We start from the raw sequence: 26828 nt of genomic DNA, 5'->3' as shown, positions 1-26828 counted from the left end.
TGAGGGTTCCTGTCCTTTATACTCCCTGCAGCTGAGTCCTTTGGGGTTCTTTTCCCTTTTCCCCTGCCAAGTCTCAGCCTCTACTGGGGCTGTGTGGGGAGCCAGCTCAGGCAGGGAAGATGCAGTTGTAGAGGAGCTGCAGTTCAGTTTGGATTCTCAGCAGCTCACATTGCTGTACCTGGCTGAGCAATGCTACCATTGCTGTTCTAATAGCTCCTGGCACAGCTTCCATTCTGCTGCTCTAGAAGGGAAACCACAATCAGAGCTTTTAAACTAGTTTTTATAAAGGAATGGTTGGTGGACCACTTTGTTGTCCTTCAGAACCCAAACAAGACCCTCAGACTCCCAAATGAAGACACTGCGCAGTGATTTGTCATCACAGCTGCATGTAACACACCTCTTTTTATGCCACACCTGTGCAGAGGTACTAATAGTGTCTTCTATCCATCCCTGAAGAATGCCTGCTTTGTTGGGGAACTCGTACTCGAAACAGGGCTTGTCTTAGAAAAGGAGCACGAGGGCACCACTTCTGAAGGAGATTTACCATGGGCACACTTAGCAAGCATGTGATTCTCTGATGTGTACCAGCCTGTTTGGAGCGGCTGTCGTTACTGACGGGCTCTCTGTTTGTGTGTTGCAGCCTACAAGTGGATTTACGGAGCGCTGCACCCCAATGTCCCTCTGCAGTACGCTGTGTGGGTGGCTGTCCCACTCGGCCTGATTCTGTTTGCAGCCAGTTTCTGCCACTTCGTGTCTCCACAGGCTGTTGGTGAGGGCAGAAGGCAGGGCAAGATCTGTTTCTGTCTGTCTCGTTTTTCTTGTTCCATTTGCCCGCGGGTTTTGTTCATCCCTGGCTCTGCTGTTGTTTCCAGGGTCTGGGATCCCAGAGCTCAAGACCATTATGAGGGGAGTGGTCCTCAAGGAGTATCTTACTCTCAAAGCTTTTGTGGCCAAAGTTGTGGCCCTCACAGCCGGGCTTGGAAGTGGCATGCCTGTGGGGAAAGAGGTAAATATTGCTGATTCTGTGTGCAGTAGTGACCGTGTTCTGGAAGGTGGGAGTTGTCTGTGAAAGAAAAATCTATAAATGTTTTCTTACTTTCACCACCATGCTTCTTCTCAAAGCTCTGCTCTTTCCTGCAATACCTTTCTTTCACTGGCCATTTTCCTTCCACTTTCAAAGATATGATATATGAAATATCAAAGAACTCAAGTCAGGTAGTCTTTGAGAGGAAAAAAAAAATAAATGGAGATAGGAGAACTGAGGATGATTGGAGGGTCTAAAGCACAACTCTTTTGAAGAGTGGCTGAGGGAAATGGGATAGCTTAATCTGGAGGAAAGGAGCCTCTGGGGAGACCATCCCACTCTCTATAGCTCCCTGACATCCCACTCTCTATAGCTCCCTGATTGTAGCCATGTGGGAACCAGTCAGTTCTCCAGGTAACCAATGACAAGACAAGAGGAAATGGATTCAAGTTGCACCAGGCAAGGTTTAGATTGGATATTAGGAAAATTTCTTCAAGGAGATGGCGGTCAAGCATTGAAAAGGCAAGCGATGGAATCAATATCCCTGGAAGAGTTCAAAAGGTGTGTGGCTGTGGCCCTTGGGGACATGGTTTAGTGGTGAACACAGTGATGCTGCATTAAAGGTGTGATTCAAAGATCTCAAAGGTCATTTCCAACCTTGATGGTTCTATTACTGGCTGAGATGACAAAGTAATGAGGCCTGCAGTAGCTAAATGGCTGTCAGTAACCAGAGGGCAACCCTCTCTGATTTTCTCCTTCTCTTCTCTTCTCTTGCAGGGTCCTTTTGTGCATATTGCCAGTATCTGTGCTGTGGTACTCAGCAAGTTCATGTCGATCTTCTGTGGGGTGTATGAGGTAAGGCACATATCTCTGCGCACAGTTCTTGCACAGGCTGAGCTCTTGAGACACCCAGGATAGTAGGGGTAGGCCATGGAACACAGAGGAAACACATAGATTGATATTTACTATACTGCTGCAGAGCAGTAAAACACAGGCCGAACAAAAGTAGTGCAAGGCCAGGCATACAGTCCAAATAACTGTGCAAGACCACCAATGTTGCCCAGAAATTACACAGAGACTGGTTAGGAATATGTGTTTGACAAGTTTTCAATCTTGTGATTGATGCCTTTGCACTGTGATCATTGACTGTATAAAAAAGTAGCTGCAGACAAAGATCAATTTGTCTTTAAGCCAAATTTATACAGCATTGCTAATTATAGACATTGACACTGTCTCTGTGCTTTTGCTATCGCCAAACAGCCTCTGCAGGCTGATCACCATATTGACTGGTTGTATAAAGAAATCTATTAACTGCACATGTAGATAAATGTAGGAACTCCTTTATGCACAGGCTCTTAGCAGAAAGTGATTGTGTTAATACAGCTGGAAGTGCTGTTCTCCTTGAGTAGATCCTGTCTGTGCACAAGGAGCAGATGTCACTGCTGGAGACCAGCTGCCAGTACTAAAGACCGCACTAAAGTGTGTAGAGCCTGCTATTTGTAATAGCGATGGCTGACTGTGCTGCTGGCTGTTGCTTCTTTTCATTGTTCTGGGTCCTAACCCCGTGGCTTTGCTCCCTCTAACCCCAGCATGGCCGTCTCTGGCTGCACTCCCTGTTCCAGAATGTGCATAGGCAGCTCGACTTCCTGGTGCCGGCTTGCGCAGTTGGAGTCGGATGTTGCTTCAAGGCTCCTCTTGGAGGCAAGTGTCTTCCTATATGTGACATTTAATGTAAAGTTCGTTTGACCTCTTGCTGTGAGACTTCCTGCTCTCATGAAAGGGTCTCCACAGATGCCTCTCCACTTCAGCTACACGAGTTCTTTCTGTTCACGTGTAACCAATGGCAGCAAAAGGAAGTGAAGGTTACCGGAAAAGGGACACCTATTTAAGTGCTGATTTCTAAGGATGCTGCTTGTTCAGTCTCTGCCAGCCATGAACACTGTTCCACCTGAAGAGTACCAAGGGCTATCCAGAAAGTCAATAAGGATCAAGTAGAGAACAGAAGTAAAAAAAAAAAAAAACCCAAAAAAAATCTTGCAAGAAGCAACAAGCACAACTTGCAACAAAGGAAATTTTGACTCAGTTAAAGGAAATTATGTTCTTCTCTCCCAAAGGTGGTCCAGGCATAGGTGTTCAGAGAGTCCAAGGAAATTCCACCCTTGGAAATGTGCAAGACTCACCTGGACAAGAACCTGACCTAGCCTTGGAATTAACAGAACTAGCAGAACTCTTCCAGCTCTCTGAGCAGGGAGACAACTCCAGTGGTCCCTTCACAACTTTCCATGATCCCACTTGGAGGAGAAATTTGGAAATTTATGTCTCCCCCATGCATTTGTACTACTCTTCTGATTAATTGAATTTCTTTAAACAGAGGCACATGAAGTTGAGACTTCTTCCTAAAGCGGTGGAAACATATTAATAAATTACTTGTCTTTCATTTCACTTCTCCCTCTTCCCATGTGCTGCCCTGAACCTCTTTGCATGGTTATTGTGCCCAGAAGTTCAAGAAGTTTTTAAATGCTATGTTTTTTTTTTCTAAGATGGCTTTAGTTCTTCCATGCACTACTTGCCTGTTAGTCTTCAAATGGATGAGTTAGCTGACAAATGCAACATGGTCTTGCATCAGCAGTAATACTGATCTTTACTCTGGTTGGCTATTAAAAAAAAAAATCAAGGAAGGAACATAGTTTGTCAGCTACAGATGAGTTGTTCTTCAGTTGATAACTTGAGAAAAGATGCCAGAAAGAAAATGAGGCTAAGCAAGAGAGAGGCTGAGAACTGTGCATATGTGGGCAGTCCAGCAAGATGTAGACAGCCTGAGCTAAAGCCTGAGGCTTCAAGGCAAAATTTGTCAGTCTGCCAAAAGCCTTGACAGAAAGTTTCAGAACCAAGGATCAGACCGCAGTCCAGTGGAACCATTGGAAGTATACAGAAGAATGGTATCTGTCTTAACGGTAAAAAATAAAGAAAAAGACCCCAAAGCTAAAAAATTCTCCATAGAAGTCTATACTTGTTTCTTTCTTTGTACCCGGAATTAACATAATCTCAGAGACTCCAGAATGCATCATACCTAGATGACTGGGAGATGCTAGAGAAGAAAACAGAAGGCTAAACAGGGACTGATCTAACTGCTGCCTTTGGTAGATAAAGGATATGTCAGACAAAATAGCCAAAGTCTTCTCAGAGGACAGTGAAAGGACAAAGAGACAGCAGGCACAACTTGCAATGAGGGCAATTTTATCTACACATGAAAAGAATTTCTCCCCTTGTCCCAAAGGTGGTTCAGGGTGGCACAGGTGTCAAGAGATGCTGGGGAATCACTGCCCTTGAAGGTGTTCAGGGCTGCCCTAGCAGCCTGATCCTGAGCACCCTGATTGCATTACCCTTGAGCTAACCTTGCAGTTAGCCCAGTTCTGAACAGAGACATAGAGAAGCATTCAGAAACACAGGATTATAACTTACTGTGAGTCTGTGATAACATTGTAGTATGGGAACAAACAGAAAGTTATCACAGTTTCTGTAGCCCTAGTTCTTCTTTTGGATTTGCACCAAATTGCCAAATGTGATTTCCATTACCTGGGAGTCATGTAATCTTCAGCTTGGTCCAGGATATAGCTTGCAGTTTCACTTCATATTGCCCTGGTGTGTAACTTCTTGGTGTTGTTGCAGGTAAATACCACCCTGTGTATTAAGGAGGACGGATTTGAAAAGCCAGTTTAGCCCTTGACAAGCAAATGGTACACAGTCTCTTAGAAAGACTCTCCCTTTTATACCTTCCAATTACTTTTTTTATTATTCTGGCCATTTTTGCCAGGACAGCACAATGCTTTACTGGGTGATCTGTCACCCACTAACCTACTCAGCATGGAAAAGCCTTCAGCATCAGTCCACACTCCGCTCTGGACATGCCTGTGCCTTGTGCACACTGAGTCACAGAGTAGGTTTTTTGGGACATTCTGTGGCACATGTGCATCCTGAGATTCCCTGCCAAAGTAAAAGAGATGGAGCAAAACCTACTTATGCTCCTTCAACCCTCTGGAGGATTTTCCAGGAGACATTTTTTCCACAGTGACAGAAATATGTATGTTTCAAGGGAAAATGAGGTGCTGCCTTCTTCACGTTTCTTGAATGTGTGGTTCCAGGTATATGCCTGTCCTGTGCCAGGTCTTGCCTTTTCAATATTTTGAAGCCATCCAAAAGGGAGAAGTAAGACAAACATAGCCATAACTCTGACACTGGAGACAGAGCTGGGTGGCATCATGCAGTCATACCTGCCAATTTTGTTACTCACTCTCTGTTTTCTTTTCTTCTTTCTTCTGTTTGTCTGTCTCTCTTTGTCTCTTTCACCAGTAGCAGCCCTATTATTACACGGATGTCCTGACTGTGGGGTGTGCTGTGGGTGTTGGCTGCTGCTTTGGGACACCACTTGGAGGCAAGTGGCTGTTCTGTTTCCTTTTCCTCAGGTACCTAAATCCTCTCCTGCCTAGTCCTCTTCTCCTCTGCCCCTCTCCTGCACCACATTTTTGATGTGACATTTACTTTGGACAGAGACACTTATCTTTAGTGTTTTCAACCTCCCCAGCATCTCTGACAGTCTCTTTTCCACATGTTGTCCACTTTCTGGAGGCAAGAGGAGTAGGCTCTCTAGAGCAGTGGTCTCCAAATTAGGGTGTGCATACCCCAGGGGCTGCACAAGGTGATCTGCTGGGTGTGGGAAGGAAATACCAGGATTTCTATTTTTTTTAATATAAAAAAGTAAATAGTTTAAACTTCACTAATATTAAGTATTTGTATTGGCAGTGGTGCCCTAATATGTCACATGGCCACTTGTCACATACAGTGCATGAGGTGTAGAGTTGCTCCCATTGGGGGGGGCAGGGGGGGGTTGACCATGGTGCCTTCAATAATTTATTCTCTTTCAGTATATCACAATGAATTGCAATTGATGTGTGCCCACACTGGATTAAGTGGATTTATGGATTATATTATCTAGTGTTAACAAAACTAATCCTCACAAATTGGAAAAATGGCTTTTGAAGGCTCCTGCAAAGAGGCTATGGATTGAAGATAACACTAATAATGTGAGCACAGAGAAATGACAAGAAATGGCAGAGCTGACACTTCTAGCACAGGTCCTTATTCAGTCCCATTACGAGGTACAAACAATGGCCAGCTAATCAGATCTGAGAGGAAGTAGGATAAAAAAAGATTAAAATTATCAAAGGTTATTTAAATATGAATTTACATTTGCTATCGTTAACAATGAACTTTATTCTGTGTATGTATTGTGCTTTGAGACGTTAACTAATGAGGGTATGAAGCCATCAGAATTAGCAAGACATTTAAAATCTAGGCATCCAGAGCACGAAGACAAACTTCTACATTTTTTTCAGTGATGTTTCAAGCTGTGAGACATTCAATCCAATACTTCACAAAATTCCACTGAACCTAATGACAAATGTGTAGAGAAGTCTCCTTTGAGGTCTCTTGCTTCACAGCAAAAGAGAAAATGCCACATACCACAGGGGAAACACTGGTTCTTCCTGTCATAAAATGTAAAAATGGCTGTGATTGTACACAGAAAGCAATAGAGCAGCAAACTAAAATGTGTTCCTTCATCAGTAAACGCTGCTGGAAGATGCACAGCACACATTGCTTAAGGTTTGAAGAAGCAAGAGTCTGTATAAATTGAACAGTAGGAGAGGTTTCCTGTGCAGCTGGATTAGAGTACAGATGTTTCTAAAATGCCTCAGATGATCGTATTTTCTAGATTCTGTTTCAATGGTGAAATGCAGATCTTCTTTCTGTGAGTCACTGAAAGGAATACCTACTACAGAAACTGTATTCCCAACAGTAAATTACTTCTTTAATTAAAAATATTTTATGGAAGAGCTCTGCATGTGTAACACCTGGTGGAGCAGAATAAGAGAAGAACTGGGGGGTAAGGTTACCCACCACTACACCTGGAATTCATGCACTGAGTTCACAGATGAGCTACTGCAGCAAAGAAATGGGAGCCAGACACGCACAAAGTGCTACAGGATGTTGTTGATGTGGTTCATCTAATAAAAACAAGACCTTGAAAGAGTAGAATCTTTACAATACTTCATACCAAGATGGGAAATGACCATGAAAATCCTACAGGCATTTGCCAGTTATCTGATAGCAACTTTAAAGAAGAATGGAATTTAAAGTCCAGTTGCACCTTTTTCTTTTACAAAAAGACAAGTGTTCTGAATTTGCTGATCCTTTCTGTGATGACAGTCTGTCAGTAGATTGCTACCTAGCAGTTATTTTTGAAAAAGTAAACATACTTAATGTACTTCAAGGTGAAAGTGACGTTCTAACAGTGGGTGAGAAACTGCTTTTCAAAAGAAACTTGTGGAGGTTTTGTGAATCTATTGCCAAATACAATGTAAATGTCTTAGCTACAAAAAACTGTCATTTTATATATACTCAAAAAACTTGAAAACAGAAATTTCTACCTTTTAAAAAATCTTCAAGATTATGATTTCTGTGGGTTTTGAACCCACTCTTTGAAAGTATAAAAATTCAACATCTTCTGATTATTTTGCAATAACAAATGACTGACATCAGGGAGGATGAAAATTTACTCCCCAAATTTTAATAAAAGTCTTTGCATATGTGGTGGGTGGGATTGAAAAAATAGTATCATGATTTATACAGCACAGCAAATGATACATTTCTTGCATTTGGATCTATGTGTCTTTGTGAGATATTCTTTTTAGACCAAGTATCAAAATAATTGAACATGGAACCAGACCTTTGACTCCCTGTGTCACAAAGCATTAAACCTAGATTTTTAAAAAGAATATTACTATTTTAGTGAGAACAATTTTTTGTTCCATTAATACATAAAACAATTATTTTTAAAATTATGTTTATTTCATCTTTATCTCATCCTTGTTCATTTTCTGTTTTTGTGCATGTTTGATGTTGTACACAATATTTTTAGTACAGTAGTACATGCGCATTATTTTTTAATAAATACACATATGGGGGGAGGGTACATGCTCAAAAACCTTTCATTGGCAGGGGTTCATGATCAAAGAAGTGTGGAGACCACTGCTCTAGAAAGCTATTTAGAGCCCTCTCTCATGCTTCTAACATGACACTTGTTATTTTAACTTTGCTCCATTTCCAACTCTTTCTAGGGGTTCTTTTCAGCATCGAGGTCACCTCCACTTACTTTGCTGTGCGCAATTATTGGAGAGGCTTCTTTGCAGCCACCTTTAGTGCCTTTGTATTCCGAGTCCTGGCTGTCTGGAACAAGGATGCAGGTAAGATAAGAGCCATTCCTGCTCTCTTTGCACAGAGTTTGCTCTGTTCATGCACTATTTTCCACCTTTCTCAAAACCACAATGTTTTTATGATGTTTGAAACGTCTGCCAGAACACAAGACTTCCAGCGGCACAGAAGGAAGGAGAAAGGGAAGTGTCTTGCCATCTTGTCAGTTGTCTAGCCCAACCAATTCCTAGGAGAGCTGGGGTGTATCTAACTGATAAATGACAGAATATGAGTCTTCAGCAAGGAAAAGACCCCCTGAGGTGGGATTTTTTGCCTCTATTCAGAATAGCATCCAGGCTGCAACACAGAGATATCCTGTCACACAGGATGTAATCCTTGCTGGAAAACTCATGGCCTGCTTTGGTCATCGATTGACTAAAAACAGTTGAGAAAATTGAGATGATTGAATGATTAGGAGAGTACAGGATTGGTAGGATCTGACTGAAGGTCCTGAAAAAATAAAGTGTCTCAAGTAACTGAAAAGCATGAGAGTGACATTTGTTGCAGACAGAAATTGCACAAGTCAGGCTTGTTCAGGAGAGCATCTCAGCCACTGTGGGAATAGAGTTTTGGTGCAGAAGGCTGCCATTTCTTTGTAAACTTCCTTATAATGCCTTTATCTTTTATTCTTACAATTACATCTATTTTATTGAGTTCCAGGTGGGCAGTTTATTTACTTATAACTGTTACAACATGTTTCTCTTGACTTCAGAGGGCTGGATTTTGGGGAGGGTTGAATATTCTCTGGAATATAGAACATTACTACACTTTCCACCTGAATGTAGAAAGTGACTACATTGTTCTTTGTGTAGCACTGCCTAAAAGTCAGCACTATTTAACCATTGGGTCTGTCACAAAAAAACCCATAACCCCTATCTTTTTGTTCTTTCCAGAGAAAAATATAAGAAACTCAAAGACAGATAAGAGATAATTTCCTGTCATTCACTTCATCTTTTCTGACACCCTTCTTGGTCTCTCAAATCACTAGAAATTAGTTTAATTTCAAATCACTAGAAATTAGCTTAATCCTGAATCATCTTGACTCCTGTCCCTTCTTCAAAATTATCCAGACAGCCTTAATACCCATATTAATGGCTCCTTAAGTTCTTCTTCATTGACTGTCTAGGTTAAAAAGTTCCATGATTCAACTGGCTATGAAAAATCATTCCTTTTTACAGTTCTGTATTTTCTTAGCGTTGTCAGTCTTCTTGTCCTTGTATTAAGGAAGTAGGAACTTCTATCTAGCTAAGGCATTTATTATTTTATGATCTTTTATCATATCTGCTCTAACTTGTCTTTCATGTCTTTTCTTGCTCATTTATTTCCCTTCAAAAGTTACATACCCAGTCTTCTCAGTCTCTGTTCATGCAAGGTTGTTCTATTATGCTTGCTGCCAGGTAGAAGGAGGTAGGGAAGTGATCACATCAGAAAGACAGATGCAAGTAAGTTGTGTAGCATCTCACCAAAATTCTTTTATTTCTTAGACCCACAGAATCTTTGCTGGTTTCCTGATACTCATGGCTGACCTTACACCATTATCTGTATTTTCCAAATAACTTCTGGTTATTTGGCAACCACTCTGGTTGCTGCTGCAGCTTGAGTCCCTCTTTGCCAGTCATGGAAGGCTGGAGTTCTGCAATTTGTAGAATTTACCAGGTCCCCAGCTTTCATCTCACTTGCCATAGGATTTCATGCCTTGCCTTCCTCCTGCTCCTTCTGGTTCCTTCTACGCATGGCTCAGTGTTATCTTAAAGTTCAAATCTATTTTTAAGTAGACTTTGACATTAACTACTTTCCCATTCCTCTTTACTTCTAGCCTTGTAAGAATTGGACAGATACTCTAAAGTAGTATATTTGGTAGCCAATGGAGAGAAAAGGGCTTAGACATTCCATTTCAGGGTGGCTTAGTCACTCAGGAAAGAGGATGTAGACAGGTGGGATGAATCTCTCTGTGGAAATCTCTTTCTCTCCTGTGTAAGTAGAGATGGAACTAAGAAGACCCAGACTAAATGCTGTGCCTGTTTTCCTTTCCTGTAGCCATCTTTGCCACTCTGTAGCAAAACTCTTTGAAAATGAGCTCACTATACTTTTTAATGCTCTGCCATTTAGTGGCTTGGACTATCTATTTCCTAAAACAGAATTGAGATGATCCCTTTCTTGGGCTGATCTAACAAAAAAAGAGGGCACCCTGCTTTTCACCATCTTCCATCCCTGACTGTTGTTCTCACCCTACCTGGTGCCATCTCTATGTTTGCTGTTCCCCTCAATTCAACTCACTTCCCTGGCAAAGGAGTAATCCAGGGAAAGAGCAGATAGGTTTTCTGGCAGGTTTTAATGAGGCAAAGGAGCTCAGAGAAGGCTGTGATGTGTCAGAGTGGGCCTGATGGGAGAGGAGAACAGTACAGCTGAGAGGGAAGGAGCAGGGGGAAGAGACAGGGAGCAAGATCATCCCAATTTGGACAGTAGAATGCAGTTTTAAGCTTCGCTATCTTAGGTAATGTAACCCACTGAGACCTCATTAAATTATTACTCTAAACCTAATTCTATCTGACCAATAGCAAGTCAGTTCTATCTGACCAAATAGCAACATGAAGCAATGCTTCCTGTTATTATCATATGCTAGATTTCTACTGCTTCTTTTATTTCCTCATTGAACAAATGATTCCTTCATCCAGGGCAAGTTGGGATTTATATCCATCCTCATTCAGCTGCACTTCCACTCTGTATTAAATTTCTGATTTATCCTTCACCTGTTGGCACACAGATGTTTATGGTTTCTACACAATAACACACCTCCAGACAAAAGCAGCTCAGGTTTCAACATTTCATTGTAGCAGAGTAGCACTACCAAGAGGGATGAGCTGGAGAAGATGGGGCTTTGCTGATCTTTTCCATCTCTGATTTCGAAGCCTTTCATCATTTTGGTACCAGTTAAAAATGTTGAAGCTGTAACTTCAGTGAAGATCTGAGTTTTGTTTCTGGAAGGCAATCACAACTGTGAAAGGTGAAACAGCTTCCTCAGCTATGCAGGTACTGCCTGCCTCAGCAAAGAGACCTCTCGGTCAGTAAGGATACCAGGAAGAGCTCTTTTTTTTTATAGTGGATGGATGGTAGAAGACAGGAAAGAAAAGAAAACCCTGTAAAAATCAAGGATTGTTGCTAAAAATAATGCATAAATTCTCTGAAAGCAAATCCAGACCATCTAGAGTGCTAGTGTTGCAAGTGCCCAGAAATAGAACCTACTAAATCAGAGCAGTCTGCCAATCTGTAATAATGTACATAATGTCAGGAAACCAGACAGGAGCATGTATAGACCAGTTTCCTTGCCCCTACCCCTAGCTTTTATTGCATTTAACTTCTCACCTCATTATTTTCTTTCCTCCTCTACCTTTCGTCTCTCACAGTTACCATCACAGCCCTGTTCAGAACAAACTTCCGCATGGATTTCCCCTTTGATCTGCAAGAGCTGCCAGCATTTGCTATAATAGGGTAAGTTCCCAGGAAACTGACACCTTGCTCTACAAAGGTTATAATATGATCTGTGTTAGGAACTCTTCTGCCAAGAAGTTACATACATCACTTTTAGTCACTTTGGTTGTCGCAAGTAAGGCTTCTATTTGTTGGAATTTTTCCCTCAGAAATGGTGCCCATGCATCACAATGGCTAAGGAAAGAAATATGAGTATTATTAAGGTGTTTGTTATTTCTTTTCCATGTATCTTTTTCAGAAATTAGGCTCAGAGGTAAAATAAAAAAAAAAAAAAAGTAAGTCTAAATTGGTCAAAGTTCTGGGAATAGATTTTCTGAATGACTCTTTAATTGTTTTAACATTATCACCAAATGAATTGATCCAACAAGTATGGCCTTTTCATGTGACAAAGATGAAACAAAATGTTTAACTGGAAGTTTCCTTTTCACAAGCTCAGAATGATTCTCCTTTTTGAGAGAGGTTGGTGCACCTGACATGGTGACATGGGTAACCAACAATAATTGGATTCAGTGAGAATAAAGGCTCATTTGGAGGAAATGAAAGAATAAACTTTAAAAAAAAATTGGGAAATACTAGAGAAAAAGATGAATTTGGAGTTACTGTGGGGAAAAATCTCTGGTTAGAGCTTGAGGGAGGCTCCCGGGAAATCACTTCAGAGCAGTAACAAAAGGAATTCACTGTAGGGACAAATGCCTGTGCTGGTGTTGTGAACATATTCTCTTGCAAGGCCTCCATCCAAGACCTGAAATATATTTGAGGTTTTCCAGCCTATTTTAGTAGGCTGCTCTCCTACTAATTTTCTTGAACATGAAATCAAGTGGGGGTTTTTGAAGACATCAGATATATTGAAAAATCTGTGAATACATAGGAGCTTCTGCTAGCAACATGTATTCACTTTGTTCTTCCCCTTAAACAGACTTGCCTAATTGGAGGAACTCGGAGGAATCTACTGGTTTAGATTGGCAAGGAAAAACATAATCCTTGTGATTTTACAGCTGGTTGTTAGAATGCAAAACTTCTTGTCACTATGTCACAACTCTGTTTTGGACAGAGTTGACAGAGCTGGCTTTTTTCAGCATTGCACATAGGCTAGGAAAGAATACATGACAACTGCAAAATGCTTTCAAATGCCTGGGTGTCCAATGTGTCTTTAAATTAAAAAACAACCCCAAAGGCTTGGATAGTCTTGGATAAAGTCCTGATGTCAACTTGGAATGCTCCAAATTCTCTTAACATTAGGTCTCAAAGTTGAACTCTCTTTCTACCCAAGATATGTCTTCACCTTCAGGTGGGAGAAGCACTATCAATGGGTAGATCATGTTTTTCTGTGTCACCAAATGTTATTTTGCATAATCTATACAGAAGGAGCATTTCCTGATTATTGATAAAATTATAGATAGGAATGGAGAGACATATATTTTAATATAAAATATTATAGAGCAATTCAGTTCACTGTACAGTCTTTAGGCTTATATTGCTTGAGGGACTGGTCTATTTTAAACACTGTTCTAATCAGTGCTGGCTTAAAGTATTGAAGAGTAATTAAACATTGAACATGTAAACATTGAACATGTTTGTCTGTGAAAAGCTTCATATTTAGTTTAAATGTGTTTCTGTGCAATTTTTAAATGATAAAGCAGGATTATTTTCAATGTGCAATGTTTTAAGTATACTAAATAATTCATTGAATGAGATTTGGCAAAAGCATGCATAACATATAACAAAGCAAAAGTCCAATAATTTTAGAAATTAATAGAATGAAAATATTGAGTGTTTATCCTCAGTATTATGTGGGTTATTGCTTGCCACATAAAATAAAGCTTCCCCTCACCAATTCTAAATGCAGGATTATTTCACTCTTTCTTTTCTTTTCTTTTCTTTTCTTTTCTTTTCTTTTCTTTTCTTTTCTTTTCTTTTCTTTTCTTTTCTTTTCTTTTCTTTTCTTTTCTTTTCTTTTCTTTTCTTTTCTTTTCTTTTCTTTTCTTTTCTTTTCTTTTCTTTTCTTTTCTGATCCAAGTCTCATTAAGCTACAGAGCCTAAGGATCACTCCAATTCTTAGACAACTACACTTTTTTCCTGACTTCATTAAAATCAAGAGCATAAGCCTAAGTGATTAGGATCATAGAGATTATATACTTTGCTTTAGGCACAAGACTTCCTATCACTATTAGTAATTATTGTAGGCGTATAATTTTACTGAATCAGACTTAAAACTCCCTTCACTTTTACTATTTTCTGTTCCAACCTGATGTTTAAGTTCTGACAATACTGGTCTTTGTCCCATTGCTCTTCACGAGCCCCCACTGAGAACTGTCAGTCTCTTTTTGTAAAGTATTTTATAGATTTCCCCTTCTCAACAAGAGAAGATTGGTAAAATGGTAGTGTGCATGACAGAGGTCCAAGATAATTTCTCCCCTTTCATCAGGGAGTCAGTATCTTCAAAGGAGCTGCTGTAGGGATAACCCTCTAGCTGACATTCAAACGACTTCACGAGCAGCTAAAGATTAAACCACTTAAACTCATTTTCTTGGTTGATGGTTTGTGTATTATCTGTTGTTTGGCATGATTTTATTTCTTTTTCTCCATTTTAGCATATGTTCTGGATTCCTTGGAGCCTTTTTTGTTTATCTCAATCGCCAAGTGGTCCTGGGCATCCGACGTCATAAAGCCCTGAGCCAGTTTCTCACCAAATAGTGAGTGCTTGTGAAGATATTCTCTTTAGGGACCAGATTCTTACACCCTACTGGTATTGGATAGTAGCAAATGCTTTTTGGAAGACAGTAGACCTATTTCATGCGTAAGATAGTAAAAATATGAGAAACTGCTGCTGTATGAGAGTAAGATCTCTGCAAACATCAAGAGAATTTTTCCTGCACTGGATTTTCTTTTTGATCAGCCTCCATAGTTTCAAATAGCTTCTTGATTTGGAAGGGAGACTCTGCAGTATTTGTTAAGAGGATAAGGCAAACTATTCATTGGACAGAATATATTTTTAATTAGAAAGTCAATGATCATGCTTCTTAAAATTATGCTGTTTCTGGTTTGTTTGGGTTTTTTTAGGATCTGTGAAAAATTCAACATTATTTATATTTCAGGAAAATTAATACAGCTGAAATTTAACTATGTTTTTAAAATATATCTTCGTTTTTTAATCAAAGTGTTGGCAAAAACGTAAGGAATGTGCTCCATTCTTATGAACCAAAAGCTGAAACTGATAGTAACCAAATGGTGTGAAATGCAACTTGGAAGAGAAATGCAAAATAAAATAAAGTCTTGACAATAAAGTTTTTACAGGACACTTGAAGATACTTTTTTCCCCTCTGTATTAAAGTCCTAACCTCCAAAGTTCATCACTTGAACAAGAAATAATGGCTAGCTGTAAACGTCTTCAGTCTCTTTACAGAAAAAGATCTGATACTATGAGAACTTTTGAAGTTGAGAGGCATGGAGGACTTTGTTTCTTATCAAGTTGCAGGCCTGACCAGAAGAAAACCACTAAATAAGCAGAAGTTCAAATTAGCTTACTTTCTTATGTGGAAGGAAAAATGTCTTTCTTTATCATGGAACCTTACCCACAAACAGCAGAAGGGCTATCAAATCAAGTTAATAGAGAAGTAGAGCCAAGCCTGAATAATAGGAATCTACTTCTCAATGATTTCTCAGAATTTTTTAGGTCCTTAGACTGAATCAAATTAAAGGTTATATTTTGTCTCCCTAAATCCCAGCCAACGCTTCCTGTAGGAAACAGTAACTTGCCAAGGGACACATGACAGGATTAGTCCAGCATGTGGGAGCAGTTTAGGCTCATGTTGTCTCAGGGTTTGTGAAGTGTCACAGTGGAGCAGAGCATTAAACTGCTGGTAACAGCACTCCAAAACAATGGGTACAAATACAGAGAGCTTCAGAGAAATAGCATTCGTAGTCTGAAATGATGCTGCTATAAGAACAGAATGGGAGGCCACATTGTAATAACTTTCTTGCTTTACAGCCGACTGATATACCCTGCAGTTATAACCTTCTGTATAGCATCTGTGACTTTTCCTCATGGATTTGGGCAGTTCATGGCAGGAGAGGTGAGACTGGAAAGTGTATTCTGTGCAATATTCTGTGCAGTGTATTCTGTGCAATTCTGGAACATTATCTCCTTATCCTCTGCCCCACTAACCTTGTGTCAGGAAAAAGGGAAGAACGATATGGGAGGAGTTAGGACTGAGGAGGCACTATATGATCTCTGCTACTTCCTTCATGAAAACTTGAAAAAGGTCCACTCTTCAAAGCAAATAATAAGGAAGATGTTGTCCCATGTGTAAAAGTAGTTATCCACTCTTCTAAGCAAATAATAAGGAAGACGTGTGTAAAAGTAATTCCCTTCACCTGTTTGAGTAAAGTTCTCTCTCTTCCTGAAGATTAGAAATGTGAATTAAGTCTCATAGTAATGAATTCCCACTAAAAAAATCTCCTCTGCTTCCTTGTAATAGAGATAGAATATTTACTCCACCTCATCTCATGATTCACACCTGTTTTTATGCTGTTTAGTTGATGCCACGGGAAGCCATCAGCACCCTCTTTGATAACTATACCTGGATCAAACACTCTGGGGACACTCAGATCCTAGGGAAATCTGCTGCCTGGATCCATCCTAAAGTCAGCGTCTTTGTCACCATCCTGCTCTTCTTCCTCGTGAAGGTAGGAAGCCCAGCTCACCATAACACTTCTCCTCTCAGACTGAATGTTCTTCCCTTTTGAAAAGCAGTTTGTGAAGTGCCAACGAGGAGTTGCTGGGTATTGAATGAAGCACTACAGCTGCAATGGATTTCTGCATCTTCTGATGTGATGTTTGTCCACCTTGAGTGACCAAAATTATTAGGGAATAGTTTCCTTAATATAGCAGCCTTTTCTGCTCCCTAGGTCATCCTCCTCATGCATCCTGCTGAATGACCTTTGGTGTCCACTGTGTAGTAGCTGGTAGGAAAAACCAAATCAGGAAAGATTTCTCAAGTTCCACAAAAATAAATACTTGACTAAAAAGCTCTCAGATAATTTATGTTTGATCTAAACAAAGTCTGATAAAGTCTATTTGATATTCCTGACTTCAGATAGGAGACAAATAGGAATGTGCAAGCACAATCTATAGTTGTGTGAGGCTCAAGGATTTGTCAGCAATCCATGAAAACTTGATGGAGAAGTGCAGCTGGAAACAGTTTTGCTCCCTTCCCAGAAAGCAACAGCAGATTAAAAATTCTGAGCTGACAAGGTCTGTGGAAGTTGCAACTGTTCAGCCTCTGAAAGAATCAGCTGTGTAATTGACATAGGACAGAGCAAAAAAAAAAAGACATTTGGAAGAATAAAACATCATATTCCAATGTCCAAATTAAAAGTAGCAAGAAAGAGGTTTTCCTAAGATGAAAGATAGATAGATAGATAGATAGATAGATAGATAGATAGATAAAAAAATCATAGAACAGGTGCTAATTCTTTTATTGTTTACTTATTGCAAAGGAGCAGAAGAACTGAGGCCACCTTGCAATGTCAGTTGAAAATTTCAGTAAGTCAAGAACAGCTGTCAATGACTGATTGACACAACTGCTTCCACCTAAAGTAAAACGCTCTATCAAATTTCTGACATGTAGTTAAGGGTTCTCCTTCTGTGATAATTCTTATTACAGTGTACCAAGCAGAAAACATCTTCTTTACTTGAAGAAAAGGGGAGTGCAAAAGAGGAGGGGACTACAGGGTGTGTCTGCCATCTGTTTGCCCTTGAAGGAGCTGTACCCTCAGTCACTAGATTCATTGGCATTGTCCTGTGAACCAAAGGGTTTCTCTACTCGCTAGATAACTGCTCTTGATTTTCTTCTGGTTATATTCACCACTGGGATAGACCACATAACCAAGAAACTGCTATTATGACTCTGGGCAAAGGCCTGGCCTGATTCTCCACTGCAGTACAGTCAGTTTTCTGCTGTATTTGGCCAGGTTTGGTACTGCAAAGACAGAACTCAGTTAGCAGTACTACACCTCAGCAGCTTTCTGGTCTCTGCAGCCAAGCTGCGCACAGAGTGGGGCAGCAGGAAATGCTACTGCTGCTCAGTAACAACTGCACCCTCTGCCTCTGTTCTAGTTCTGCATGGCTGTTATTGCCACCACGATGCCAATCCCCTGTGGAGGCTTCATGCCTGTTTTCGTATTAGGTGAGTTTCAATTTTGTTTTGCAGCATATTCATCTGACAGGGGGAGAGAATAGGAGAGACACTGCCTACACACCCAGCAGGGTTCATCTGGCACATGAGGAGTCATCACTTTGATGTCTATGACAACCTGATTAGCAGTCCATAGACCAGCCTCTGGGTCTCTGCTTTTGGCATTTCCTCAACCCCCTGAAACCAAATGCCAAGTAGATAATCTTTACCCTTTTACATAAGGAAGGCCACACTTGGGGAGACATGCTGAGCCATGGCCTTCTAATCTCTATGCCTCTTCACTTACAGAGAAACTTCCATCCTACAATTAATAGTAGCTGTTCCCTTCACCCCTGAAAGCCAGCCAGAAGAGATAACCTCAAAACTAGTACCCACAATTTAATCTAACTCCTTTCTTCTGACTGAAATGTGATAACATAAAAAGTTTATTTACTTTTAACTGCTTTTAATTACAATAACAACAAAAAATTCAAAATTATGTCACGCTAATGTTTAGGAAGAGATGCTGTGTTAGACAGAGCTACACAAGCTCATGATGTTCAGCATTCAGTACCCACAACTCTCAAATAAAATAGGGTGCTCTAAGGACCTCTGAGTTCTGGCAGGCAGCAACTGAACATGAGGCAGTAACCATGCCCTTGCAGTGATGAAGGCTAATCAACATCAGGGCTGTATTAGGAAAAGACCTAGACAGCAATGCAAAGAAATTGTTTCTATGCATTCAGCATTTTGGATACAATTCTGGAACACTGTGCTGTTTTGTGTCCACCAGTCCAAGAGATCCTTGCAGACTTGTAAAACCTCTCTGAACAAGACATGGGTGACTCCATCTCACTTAGAAATTAGCCCTTTTCTGAGCAGGGGTCAGAACGAGACCTCCTGAAGTCCCTTCCCACAAAAACTCTTCTGTAAACTGTGATTCTAATGTTTAGACATTCACAGAATGAGAGTCTAAAGGGCCTTAACTGTGATCTTAACTGACATTGTACACAGCCTGAAAATATGTCCTCTAGCCTGGGAATCACAGCTACTGCTGTGCCTGGCATACCCAAGTGAAGGAACAAGGGGTCAACTGTATTTACCAATCTTAGTACCCTTTTTTCCTCTTGGAATCTAACTTCTGTATTTTGTAAGTGAAAACTAATCTTTAGTTACCAGTGTCATTTTAATGTAAGTTTTGGCTTCGTTTCTGTTAGAAAATATCCAAGTGATTGCCTAGCACAGCTGCACAGCACAGACTGGATGTTCCTTAAATGTTAACTCTATAACTGTCAGTAACATTTTTCAGGTGCTGCATTTGGACGTCTCATTGGGGAAATCATGGCATCACTTTTTCCCAACGGGATCCTCTTTGACGACATTCTCTACCAAATCTTACCTGGAGGGTATGCTGTCATTGGTGAGCCTCCATGTCTTCCTTTTTCTCACCTGGTCCCACTGCTGTAATTTTCCTGGTTGACATGACATGCTGTTTCTATATGACAGTCTTCTTCTCTCCCCATTCCTTCTCCTACCTGGGAAAGGTGCAGCAGCTTTGACAGGAGCGGTGAGCCACACTGTCTCTACAGCTGTCATCTGCTTTGAGCTGACAGGTCAGATCTCTCACATCCTGCCCATGATGGTGGCTGTCATTCTTGCCAACATGGTGGCCCAGAGTTTGCAGCCCAGCCTCTATGACAGCATCATCCAGGTGAAGAAGCTGCCCTATCTGCCAGACCTGGGCTGGAATCACATAAGGTATAGCAGCAAAACAGGCAAGGAAATAAAGCAGGAGAGGGTTAAGACCACAGGGGAATAAAAGGTTATGAAAAGGGTCCAATACTACAAAGGAATTAAGAAGGCACAATAGGCCTGCAGTAAGAAAAAACAAGTGTTGGAGTAGAATTAGTTTTCATACACAAAAATGGAGAAAAGTCCTCTTCTTTTTTTCACTGAAAGCACAAGTGTGAATGACCTGCATTGTTACCGAATTTGTATTAATACTTCTAAGTCGCTTCAGCTTAAAAATTTAAAAATCAGGAGTACAATCAGCTTAAAAATTTAAAAATCAGGAGCAGAAAAATTTATCTAAATTGAGTGGGGTTTAGATATTTTTTCCCCAGCAAATGTTTGTACTTTATTTGGATATTTTGCTTAAAGCAAAACTCAGTTATTCCTATAAACGTCTTCCCCTCTCTAGTATCTATCATACACATAGGTATGTACATAAAAACCATCTATACATATATGTGTACATGTGTGTATTTTATGGTGAGGGGTAACGGAGTGGAATACAACTGTAATGGAAATCCAGTTAATCTGTATTTATCCTCTTGGAAAGTCCTCTGGTTACTCTCACAGAAGATCATTTGGCAGCTGTATTTTGAGCACTTTTAAAAAAGTAGTCATTTGGGTATTTCTTTAGGGAATTTATGTGCTTGACATTTTTAATATGCCAACTCTTCCTCTTATCCTCCCCAAATTCACAGCAAATACAATATCTTTGTTGAGGATATTATGGTCCAAGATGTGAAATTTGTTTCCTCCAACTGTAAATACCGAGACTTGCAAGAGGTACTCCAAAGCACCACAGTGAAATCTTTGCCTTTGGTGGACTCGCCAGGTAGGCAATGTGGAAAAACTTGTCCTTCCTGAAGACTGTCTCAGCTTGGAGAAACTAGCTTTCACATTAAATTCTGTGAAGCAGGCAGTGTGACCTACCACATTAAAAAAAAAATCCTAAAAATCTTCCACTGCAGATGATATATGGCAGACGGCTGTTTCAGCTGGTCAGACAGGGAAGCTGGAGTGTGGGCAGTGAAGCAGATCCAGCACACAAGGGAGGTGTTTGGGAAGTCTGTAGACTGAACTGTGACAACAGGGATCTCTCCTGGGATCCTCCGTGAGCCAAGAGCATGCACGGGGTGGCACAGCTCAGGATGGCAAGGTCCCTTCCCACAGCCCCACAGCCTAGGAGCCACCACAGTGTGGGTCAGTGACTCTTGTACAGCTCTAGATAGTACAAGCCTGAGCACCTGGAAGAGGCTGGAAGGAGAAAGGGGTGATGTGTGGGAGAGGACTTTCAAAACCTTGAGGTGGTTGGTTTAATGGCTTCCCTGTTCTGTGTTGCGCAGAGTCCATGATCCTCCTGGGGTCCGTGGAGCGCTCCGAACTGCAGGCTCTCCTCCAGACACACATGAGCCCAGAGCGGCGACGGCTCCTCAACAGAGAAATGCAGCAGAAGCTGAATGAGGCACCCTACGATGGACCCTGGGCAAACCTGCCCAAGCTGAAGCATGAATCTTTTGCTTATGTCGATGAGGATGAGGATACAGAGGAGAAGGGAGAGGTGAGGGAGAGAAGTGGACAGACTGCAATGTAGAGACTTCTTGGAAGCAGCGAGGCATTTGGGGAGGCTGAGAAATAAATGGCACAAGGTGGACTTTATTTTCTCTCCTTTCCGTAACAGCTGCCTCGGCCTCCAAGTCCCACTCCCAGTTACCCAGAGGAGCCAAATGGCCCAACAAGTCCTCTTAAACAAATGCCTGAAACCTTGGAGCCCCAGCAACACTCAGGTACGGTAACTTCTGTCATGGCTCAACCACATCCTAGCCAGCTTGGGGAAGATTTCATGCTAACTGTGTGTAGCTGCCTGTGCAAGGGGCTAGTTTCCCAGAGACTGAGAGGAGGAGCTTTCTCTGTTGTTCCTGAATGACACTTTGTTAGTGCACCCAAACATCAGCGTAATGTACCTGGAAATACCTTCTGTTATGATCCCTCAGAAAGCACAGCATAAGTAGGCTCACTAAGGATGGACTCTCTCTGTCTCCCCACTCCATTCTTTGCAATAACAACTCCTTGGACATTTTCTGGAGAGTCTGCATAAAACGGTCCCATCTCTTGGCTCTTTCACCACATGAGTGAATCTCCCTGGGGAAAGCAGCCTGAGAGCTAAACATCTGCACTAAGTTTTTGAGTAGTTTAGGCTGTCTCTCAGCCATCTCAAAAAACTGAAAGGCTCCTTCCTTGGACACACATCTCTTTGATTCAGCTGCATCAATGTGATGGACAAACATCGATGTATTGTGCTCTTTTGTGTCACACCCTAGCCTGTATTAGCTTTGCTTTCAAGTCTGTACTCATAGCTCATTTCTGATTCATTTTTCATGTATATGTGATGCAGGATGGTGGGTTGTTTCTATCCTTTATGCATCATGAAATATGCAGAGAGTGAGTAAGCACAAAGATGTAGCCCAGTCTTGAGAATGAATACAGAGGATAGGGCTTTAACTTGTGCTTTTAGGCACCCAAGCATTACATGTAATAGAGCATGTAGCACATTCTGGTTTATTAACACCCCTCATGTGTGACTAAACCTCTAAGGCATAGAAAAATCCACTTTATGCTTCCAGAGCAGTGGAGTGGTGGGTCAGCCATCCACCTATCCTACCAAAGCAGAAAAAGAATCACATATGAAAACAAGGACAGTAAGTGAAACATTTTATGTGAAGCTAGAACTGGGTGACCCAGGAATGACAAAGGAAGTGGAACAGGAATGAATTCATGAGACCTTGCTTTTCTTTTTTTAGTTTGGCTCACAGCTATCACTGTTTCTGACCAAACTTCCTCCATAGCTCTGTTCACAACAGCACCAGGCCCTTATCTTCCTCTTTGCTACCTCCCTGCCCTGGAGTATAACTCTGGTATTTTCTATTCCTATCATTCCACTGCTGGCACAACACATGGACTCCTCACCCCTTGGCACCTGTCACATCCAGTTTGTTGATACATTTTGTTGCATGGGAATATTAATTCTGGAATGTCCCAGACATCATCTTACAAACTGAATGCCAGATGGTGACCAGCCCAGCTCTATCGTGTCCCTCACAGTATTTCCCAGACTGCCTTGGCTAAGAGGATGCATTAGGTGTGGGGCTTTGTATTTTTGTCTCTCATTTGTTCTTCTCTCTTATCCACGTGTTTGTTCTCATCCTTCAGGCAGTTTCAGGAGTCTGAGGAAACTGATCCAGCAGCTCTTGTGCCATTGCAGCCGTCCACATGAAACAGAGAGCACCATCCAGGTTAGGGCTACAGAGAGCCTGGTAGTACCCTGAAGAAGGAAGGGAATGCAATGGAACTAGAAACTACTACTTGAGACATTCAGCATTTGGCTAAAGCATGGACACAGTTATGGTCCTGAACTGACAGCATCACTGGGGAACTGCCTCCAAGGAGAAAGGGTGTGATTATTGTAAAGGAGTGTGCATCCTCCTAAAGAGTCACCTGTGCTCAGGTGTCAGGCTACCAGCATGATTGAGTTTGGGCATCTTTTCTCAGTGAAAAAAATTAATGATATTTTGGCTAACATGCAATAAAATACAGTTCTATTCTGTTTGGCAAACAGTTTTGAACAGATGGAGAAAAATGAAAAAAAAAAGCTTTTGGCTCTTGCCATGTTAAACTTGCCCTTGGTTATCTGACACATCTGTACAGGGTTTGGGGATAACAGATAGAGCTTATAGGAGACCCATCCACTCCAGGGCAGTGGTTGGACCCCATGGGGGATATCCTGAGAGCATCCAAATCAGTATTAGATGGCCATATTTAGGCACCTGAATTGCTCCAGCAGAACTCCATGGTGAATTGTCATTGGCAAGGGAAGCACAGCAAGGGCAGAGTACACTGTATATAATGGATGAGTATAAAGAAAATCTAAGCACTTGGAAAATCTAATACACCATTTGGAACAAAAAGTGGACCGCATGGGGTGAGGAGGCTGTGCAGATTTTCCCTTTCTGTACTCAGCGAAACTGTGGGTTCTTTGGCTGTCCTAAACAGTGTTTTCTCCTACAGGAGCCCGTGGAAGTCATTGAGACAATGACACCAGAAGAGGTAAGACAAGGTGCAAAAATGGAGTAAGGTCATATGAGTGCTTCTTGTACCCGTTTCCTATCACTTGCAATACTCCAGGAACCTCAGTGATTGCCAGATAAAGCCATAGCCAAAGTAATTTTCTTCTTGGAGTGGCACAGTGGGCAAGTCTCACCCATACGAGAAGAGATTGGCTAGATGTGCTAGTAAGACTCTGCCTAATCTGATCTAGCTTTGAAGTCAGCCCTGCTGCAGCAGGATTTTAGACTAGAGGCCTCCACAGGTGCCCCCTCATCTAAGTCCTTCTGCGGGCCCTCGTTGTTCCTTCATTTCTTACACAATGGATCAATTATCTTGCAACAAGAAGGGGAAGATGCACTCAGAAAGGAAAGCTAAAGATGTTCACTCCCTCTTTAAGAAGGAAAAAACACAACTCCATCTTCTCAGAAAATCTCTGACTTGCCCTGTTTCCACAGGCACTTGACATCTGGCAAGAAAGGGATGGGAAACCTAAGGGGTGAGATATAATGGACAAGATGAATGCTGTGCATAGGAAGGAAGAAGCATTAACAGGATGAGGGGACTAGTTTGGGTACACAAGACAGCAACGCTGCAGGTAGCTGTAAAAAGTGACTCCCCTTCTTTCCTGTGTCAGATAGATGCCTGGGAACAGGAGGAGCTGAACAAGAATGTGTGCTTTGACAGCTGCCGCGTAGATCCCTCCCCTTTCCAACTGGTGGAGAGAACCTCCCTGCACAAGGTGAGTGCAGATGTCTCCCTGAGGCATACATCACTTTTCTCCACTCATTCCAAGTCCAGCCTGTGACTTGATTCTTCTCCTTGTCTTCACGTACATCTACTATCACCAGCCACTTTCACATCAAGCTACAGAAGTGAGCTTGTTCCTGTAATCTTCTGTGTATCTCCAATTTCCTGCAAAATGAAAGCCTTTGTGATAAGAAGTCTGAATCCATTTATTTAAAACGCTTTTGGACAAAAAAGAAAAAAAAAAATCTGCTACATTAATAGCAGCATTGTGTGCCTTGCGGCTGGGGCATTACACTGAGATTGACAGTCTGCCCTGTCAGTGTGCAGCACTGGAATGAGCATTCCTGGATTTCTCAGGGTGCTTCTGTCAGGGTGTAGAGTCTGCCTGTGTCACAGGCTCTTCATGGAACTAAAGCACAAGGAAAGAGAAAGCTGGATCATGCAACACCTGGAGTCAGCATAGGATGACTGGGGAGTAAAGCAATCAGGAGGAAGACAGGACTGGGTTTTCACTCAGTGGAAAGGGAAAGCAGTCTACTGAAGCAAAAGTGCACAGTGCATGCTTTTATCAATATTTAATGTGAATGGCCAGCATAAGCCTTGTACTAAATTAATTAATTACTGTTAAGGTCTCAGCCTGGAGCAAAACAAGAATAAGCTAGCATATAGTTCAGATGAGTTTTCTGAAGGGGTAGGTGAAGTCATCTGAAAACCACTAGCATTTATCTTTGAGAATATAGGCTTACAAAAAAATACACTTGAAGGCTGATCATGGGGAAAGTTTCGTACCTGTCATACAAAAGAGCAAGTGAGAAACTCTGAAATAACAGACAAATCAACTTAACTTGGATGCACAAAAAACCACCCAAACCCAAACCAGGAATAAATAATCAAACTATATGAAGTATGCACAGTTAGAGCTAAATGTGAGACTGCTGACAATGAAAAGAATTTCACAGTTTATCATGACCAAACTATATTTAACCAGTCTGCTTGTTTTTGGATTTTTTTTACATTAGAGTAAAATGTCTTGTTCTTGAGAAATCAGACTTTTCCTAGTTTACACTTGAATATGACATTCAGTATCTCATGATGCTAAAAAAAAAGGTCAAACACTAGCTGTGACAGAATGATTTCATGTAAGGCTGCAGGTAAAGTCCAGCTAGAGCTCAGCTTCAAGAACCTGGAGGTTGGAAATATACCAGAGATGAGCACTGAGAATGTGGAAAGTTTTAGAAACCCAGATCTGTGAATAATAGTAAAATAATGGGGTACATTTAGGCTGAAGAAAAGAAGACTGATAGCAGAGTGATATCTGTCCTTTCAAGGAGACTTTGTAGAAAAAGGGAATAACTTGTTCTCAGTGTTCTCACTGCACTGGATAAGCAGCAACAAGTTTAAGCTTTCACAGAAAATATTCTAGGACAGGAAAAAAGAAATCCTCTATTGATAAGGAAAGCACTGCAATAAATAACATAAGCAGGTTTTGACTTTACATATTACTATATGGTAGCTCAGTTTCCAGCACTAAAATGCAACAGGATCTCCATAGGTCTCCAAATGCACAACACAGACTGTTGTGTTGTGTGTGAATCTCCACCAGCTGCAGGATGAGAATGACCTTGAGAATGTGCTCTCAATCATCAGCACAGTCCCAACTACGGCTGCACAGCAGAAGGAGCAAAGAGCAGTATTTGGCAGATACAAAAGGGGAAGAAGGGAAGACGTAATTTCTCACTGGGATAACTGCAGTTTTGTGTCTTTGTGATTTCCATTTCTAAATCCTGAGTCCCAGCTCTTGCACCAAGTTCTGTGTTGCGCATTTCCAAAGCCCTTGAGACGGTCTTTTGTGGTTTTGCTCCTAGACACACACATTGTTCTCACTGCTGGGCCTCAGCCATGCCTACGTAACCAGCATGGGAAAGCTGAGGGGAGTGCTGGCTTTGGAAGAGGTGAGTACACATCCTCTGCCATTCTCTTAAATAACTGCAAGTGTCCTGTGGATCACTGCAGTAACTCACAGGTGCTGCAAGTTCCAGCTGGGAATATATATAACTGCAAGCGCTACATTTTCAGTCCAGTGTTGAATTCTGAGTCTGCTCTTTGGAAGCCACGTAAAGGAATGGATGACTGCATTTCAGAGGAGGCAGCAGGTGTTGTTTACAGGGATGTTAACAGGTTCATCTTTTGCA

The 26828-nt window shown here is 41.3% G+C and overlaps 1 protein-coding gene across 5 annotated transcripts in view; it reads left to right on the top strand.

The window, feature by feature from the left end:
• CLCN1 (chloride voltage-gated channel 1) overlaps positions 1–26828 on the top strand; it is a 69856-nt gene that overhangs the window by 30867 nt on the left and 12161 nt on the right. For 4 of the 5 annotated variants that reach the window (XM_038144546.1, XM_038144802.1, XM_038144707.1 and 1 more), the window contains 19 exons: positions 641–769; positions 873–1006; positions 1802–1879; positions 5378–5456; positions 8200–8325; positions 11737–11821; positions 14413–14514; positions 15810–15894; positions 16358–16507; positions 17940–18009; positions 19307–19417; positions 19542–19755; positions 20487–20620; positions 21132–21346; positions 21467–21572; positions 22996–23078; positions 23851–23889; positions 24524–24628; positions 26502–26588. In XM_038144546.1, the coding sequence (XP_038000474.1) occupies positions 641–769; positions 873–1006; positions 1802–1879; positions 5378–5456; positions 8200–8325; positions 11737–11821; positions 14413–14514; positions 15810–15894; positions 16358–16507; positions 17940–18009; positions 19307–19417; positions 19542–19755; positions 20487–20620; positions 21132–21346; positions 21467–21572; positions 22996–23078; positions 23851–23889; positions 24524–24628; positions 26502–26588 (2132 nt within the window). The remainder of the gene's footprint in view (positions 1–640; positions 770–872; positions 1007–1801; positions 1880–5377; positions 5457–8199; positions 8326–11736; positions 11822–14412; positions 14515–15809; positions 15895–16357; positions 16508–17939; positions 18010–19306; positions 19418–19541; positions 19756–20486; positions 20621–21131; positions 21347–21466; positions 21573–22995; positions 23079–23850; positions 23890–24523; positions 24629–26501; positions 26589–26828) is intronic. The other variant, XM_038144624.1, reaches the window with a different exon arrangement.

The sequence above is a fragment of the Motacilla alba genome, chromosome 1, assembly GCF_015832195.1.
Source record: "Motacilla alba alba isolate MOTALB_02 chromosome 1, Motacilla_alba_V1.0_pri, whole genome shotgun sequence".
NCBI classification, from domain to species: domain Eukaryota; kingdom Metazoa; phylum Chordata; class Aves; order Passeriformes; family Motacillidae; genus Motacilla; species Motacilla alba.
The sequence above is the reverse complement of the archived record's forward strand: the minus strand, read 5'-3'. Positions and strand labels throughout refer to the sequence as shown.